Below are 5688 nucleotides of genomic sequence, written 5' to 3'. Positions count from 1 at the left end.
GACCTTAGCAACTATAATATTGTTATAAGCATCAACCCCAGATCAAACCTTGCTGATGCTTGAGAGGGGTGGAGGAGCTAAAGGTGGGAGTTGTACTTTTATTGTATGTCCAGTGCCCCTTGCCCTGCTACCACCAGAAACATAACTCAGTGAGGGGTGAGTAATAAAGAATAATAGGGTCCAACATCCAGGTGTCTGGCTGATGATCTGTGTTGCATGTCATTGTCCAACCCTCCCAATCTCTCTTCTCATTTTCTGGCAGCTCTGTCCATGTTGGCAATCTAATAAAGGTATAAGACTGCCCATGAAGTAATACCACAGACCTGCCAATATGTATGGATTTTGCATAACAGGTACATGTTTTGATATCAAAGTATACTGGTACAATTTATCACTTTATAGTATGCAAAAAATATGGTGATACCCTATGAGTTTGATCAGTTGTGCAGTATCCTAGTAATCAAGTCTACCCCAACGAGCGTCTAAGCGGACATTCAGATGGATCTGGTAAAAACGCAACTACCTACTCGGGGCTGCATTGGTTGGGGGGGTGAGGGGTTGTAGAGTGTTGTAGGCATGTACAGTACGATATGGCCATGTTGTGATGAGTCGAGGTGAGTGGCTTCATTCACATTTCCAGCCCTCTAGTTTCCTTTGTTTTGTTGGTTGCCCATGCTGCTATCGTAGCCTACTCTATGTTGGCACCAATTTCTGCCACCAGTGCGTCAGCATTGATAGATAAAAACAGTTTAACACTAATGAAAGCGCATGGATTTTAAAGTGAACACCAGTGTGGCCCAAATTTAAGAGTGAACAGCAGTGAGTGCTCATGCTAACAAAATAAACAAAAGAGGCTTCATCTCGTGGGTGTCCGCATTCCAGTCATTCCCCATATGTGATTTGTCAATGCAGCACCTTTACTGGATGATGTCACTGTCCAGTGCGGCAAAAGTTCAACCAGATCCAGCATTTTCACCACATGGAGCTGTTGCCGGTTTCCAGAGCATCCTGCTGTGCTGGTGCCGGCATTGGTGAACGCAGTCCCCAGTAGAGATGAATGGGGAGAACTGCATTTTTTTCACACCTTTGAAACTCAGTCCGAACGCAGGTTAACCTATAGAACAGGTCTTCCTGCCGAAAAGCAAATAAAGAGTTTGAAGAGCTCTGGATTTGGGGATGATGGACAAATGCGTTTTATTTCAGGAGGCAGTAGCTAGGATCCGTAACTCAACAGAAATACTCTTGATCTTGATTTTATCGCTCTTGTTCCCCCTCCTCACTCTGGTTGGCTGGTTCCTGAATTGAGAACCATTCTTTGAAGTGGGGGGGGAAGTGGAAAGTTGAGATTATGATTTGAGTTAACTGTAGTCTAATGTTATATATAGTATATACAGGTTAGCTTATTGGTATTATTTACAGCAGTAAAATATTATAAAATGTAGGGGTGGGAATCCTTTTTGAAGCGACTCGAGGCTACAGTATGTACTGTAAATTCTGATCAATTGATCACTTGGACACAATTGTTGAGAAAAAACTTGTAATAATACACAAACTTTAGATCTATTAATTCGCTTAGCTTTTAAAGCACGCAGGGAAAAGGCAGACTATGGAAACTCACAGGAATAGTTTCAAAGCCAGGTGCCCTTTTCAAATAGCTCAAAAAACGGAGCTCTTTATTACATTTTCCATATTAACAACCCTACATATAAACTGCTTCTTGTGAGAAATCTCACACAGTGCACTGTACACTGACTGTGTGGTTGTAAGCCTGCAGCTCCTCTTTGTCTGCCCTTTATATGAGACAGTCCACCTCAGTAAATTATTTCCTCCCAACTGAAGCGGTACTGTCTAATTTAGAGTGGTTTGGGATGGGCCAAAGGGGTCTGCTGATCTGTCACTACTGTCTGATTTCTTAAATTCATGTCTTATTATAATCACTCTGATGTCAGTGAGTTGCTTCCTGCTCCGAAACACTTTACATTTGTAAAGTTATTTTGTTATTTTTGAATAAGCCTGTTCACGAGTAGGTTTGAGATTACGAACATGTTGCCAGGACAACAAGTCCCACGAGACTTTCCAAGAACCAACATATCTGGGATCATGTGAAATTGTCAACAAAGTTATCCAACTAGCATGTTAATCACCCCCTTGTTCATGAGATATGAACCTGCCCGGTGTTGCCTGACTCTGTTTTTTTGTCCTCTGCCTTCCTGATTCTGCTTAAACTCCTGATCTAGGCTTTCGGCTTTCATGTCCATGACTGGCCTGTTCTGAACTCTTGATTTTGAATCTGGATTTGCTGTTTGAATCCTTGGGCCTGGCTCATGTTAATAGTTGTTTGGACAGCCTAATGTTTTGTTATTTTGGATTTTTTAGCAGCGCTGGGCTTGGACAAAGGTTTTTTTTTGTTTTGTTTTGTTTTTTTACTGAGTTCAGGTGCTATTGTTTTTTAGTGTGCACAAAGAAGAGGGCTTTTCTGCCAGTTTTTCACTTTGGGTGCTTTTGCAGAGGTTCTATTCTGTTGACTTAGTGGCTTTTTGTTTTTGTTTTTTTTGTTTTGTTTTGTTCCCAAAATAGTCACCTGGTGTTTCCCCTCCATACTCAGTTGGACCGCTGTCGGATCCTCGCCTTCTCTGCCTGATACTTACATGGTTGACTGTTGTCTTGTCCTGGCTCCCTCCATTTGTGACTAACCTGGTTGGTCATGGTCCAGGCCCTGCTGTTCTGCAAAGATGCTGTCTCCTACTCACCCGCCATCTTATCTTGTCCGCCGACATTTTCTCTTCACTTGTCATTCTCACTGTCTCCACTGCTGCCTGCGATTACCTGTCCAGAGATCCCCTCCTTTCACCTTGGCGGTATGCCAAGGAGTGAAATGTAGACGTGCCGGCCCATTTTTTCAGACTGCTTTTAGGTGAATTATGTGGAAACTGAGCCTCCTTGGCAGTGGGTTGCCCTCTCTGGGGGCTGTCTACTTCATTATTGTTATTATTTTAATGATTCTGTATTATTCCTTATATATTTTACTTGACACTGTATCCTATATGTGTTTCTATTCTATATAGTTTGTAATTTATTGCATTTTAAATTGCATTAACTTGGATGAAAGATGCTATATAAATAAGATACTATAAGATAAAATAAATGTAAATAATTAAATATGATAAAAAAATAAAAGCTTTTATGCAGCTCACAAGTACTATATGCATTTTTCACAATTATGTATTTTGACAAATTACTTCAGCAGGTCTGCATGACCATCTAAGTATTCTCATCTAGCTAACAGTATTTGTCAGTAACTACCTTTCTGTGTGTAAAAGGCAGACCCACCCCCCTGTCTGTCAACCCTGTAGGGGGGCACTAAGCCCTGAGACTCAGGCCCTGCCCAACAGAAGCCCCCTACCACCAGCACTCCTGGTCACCACTCCGCCCTCTTCATAGATTCTAACAGCCAAACACATCCCATCGCCCTCTCCTGCAGCGCTCCTCCCTTCTCCTTTCACCACTCCCATACCTCTCCACATGCATAGCATTCAATGTGAATACCTAGGCTGCTAATTCTAACCTGCCGCTCCAATCAGAGGATCCTGTTTGTAGTTTTCTTCTGCTGGGAAACTGGGGTGGATGGAGCCAGGGACAAGGGTTTGTGAAGACTGCTATGTGACAGCCTTATTGGGTCATTCTGTTCTGACACTTGCTTGGTTATGTTATGATTACCAATTTCTTAAGAGAACAACAAACAGTGGTCTCCTTTTTTTTTCCTCTATCATTTTTTCACTTTTCTACAGAGGCTTTTATATCCTTTTCCAGTGTGTGATGCCTCGTCAGCAGATACTCAAGTGCATCCACAGCCACTGAAGTACACGTATTAGTTGTGCACTTATCTTTGCACTTTCATGGCAAGAGTTGGCAATAGTGACAGCTATGACTGAAATCTGGCAAATTTTTAAACTATTATATGAAGATATAACAATCATCTTTTTGTACAGTGTCAACTATTGGTAAATAAAGTCAATATATTGAACACTTAGAGGACCTGGATAAATCCAAAAATGTGCAAGGGGGAAATTTATAGGTGATACTGGTTTTGCCAGTAATAATGATGATTAGATACTTAAATGCAGTGTGCTGATATATAAAGTCTGAAACTTAGTGCTGGAGAAATTATTTCATTTCAGTTAAGTTCAGTATTATTCGTACAGCGCTGCACAACACAGCAATTATTTCTGGGCATTTTACATTTTGAGGTCTAGACCTTACAGTATTATAGGGAAAACCCAACAAGCACTTGGCAACAGTGGTGAGGAAAAGCTCCTTTTAACGGGAGAAAGACAGACCGACAGACCCAGGCTCTTGCCTCGACTGGATGGGGTCAATGATTTTTTTCATTTTAGGATCAAAGTTAGATTGTAAATGAAATATTGTGGGTCTTGGACTGTTAGTCAGGCTGATTGAGCCATTTGATATCACCCTGTCCTCTCCAAACTTATGATTGCCTTTTTTTTTGTAACTGTATAGACCAAATATAAAAAATATTTTTTGTTACCTTACTATGCACTGGCCACAGACTTCTGGAAAGATGCAATTAATATTTGGCCACTAGGGTAAATGTCCTGTGATATTGCAAATCAGTTGTTGGTGATGTTTTATTGTTTGGTGAAAAATGATGCAGAATTGCCCATCAAAAACAAAAGTGACACCTGTTTAACATAAGTGAATTATGCAGGCTACAGCTCCTCTGATATATTTGTTAGTCAATACATGGAGCTGGGTTTGTCTGAATGACCTCCCTGTCACTCACTTATCCTACCTGTGATACAGTATGAATATTCAGTTCTCAATGAGAACATGTTCATTCTGCTGCATTGGATTTGACTGGAGAGTTTTAGTGCAACTAGTTATAATACTTATGTGGGATATTTGCTTTTCTTTGTCTGTCTCCCCTTCCCCCTCTTTCTGTGTTTAGCTCCTTTGTAACAGGAACTGCATGCTGCAAGAACTTCTCCCCTCTTCGCATCTGGGATGTGGAACGGTAAGTCAAGAAGCTTCTCAGGCATGCTTCAGGATTACTGTACATTAAACTAAACAGCAAACCAAAGGCAGTATTGTTTGATGTATGTTAGATGTTTCATCATTTTATCTGCTGAGTGACAAGTAGTTCATACACTCATGAGTCAAGGTGCAGCAGGGTATACTTTAAATAACATTTAATAGATAGTTTGCCATGTTTTTGTTCACACTTTAGATTTGACAAGTTAACATTTTTCACTATTTCCAGAAAGTGTCAGCATTTGATTTATTTTATTTGATTTATTCTTTATTCTTGCAAGCATGTAAAGACAGTTGATATGTCAACACACATAATTTTACACATATCCAACAAATGCTAATCCAATATCAATTTGCTTATACCTAGTACATGCTTGAATGGAGTAGGAAGAAGTCAGACTTATCCAGTCCTACCCCATGACATCATCTTACCATCATTGGTTTGCAAGCAATAAATGATTCACTTCTACACACACACATATTATACTAAAAAAGAATATAACAGTGTTAACATTCTTACATCACACAAGTGATATACTAAAGAATGGTTACAAAATATACACCACACCCACAATAGTCCATGTAATTAATCATTGAGCCTGTTCTTGCATATATCTTGATTGACACATACCTTTATAT

At 40.1% G+C, this 5688-nt stretch overlaps 1 protein-coding gene across 1 annotated transcript in view; it reads left to right on the top strand.

Annotated features, from left to right (window-relative positions):
* Positions 1–5688, top strand: part of fbxw4 (F-box and WD repeat domain containing 4) — a 67205-nt gene that overhangs the window by 32766 nt on the left and 28751 nt on the right. Inside the window, exon 6 of the mRNA XM_020607566.1 lies at positions 4967–5032. Within this exon, the coding sequence (XP_020463222.1) occupies positions 4967–5032 (66 nt within the window). The remainder of the gene's footprint in view (positions 1–4966; positions 5033–5688) is intronic.

The sequence above is a fragment of the Monopterus albus genome, unplaced genomic scaffold (assembly GCF_001952655.1).
Source record: "Monopterus albus unplaced genomic scaffold, M_albus_1.0 scaffold87.1, whole genome shotgun sequence".
NCBI classification, from domain to species: Eukaryota; Metazoa; Chordata; class Actinopteri; order Synbranchiformes; family Synbranchidae; genus Monopterus; species Monopterus albus.
Note: the sequence above shows the minus strand (reverse complement) of the source record. Positions and strands in the feature narration are given on the sequence as shown.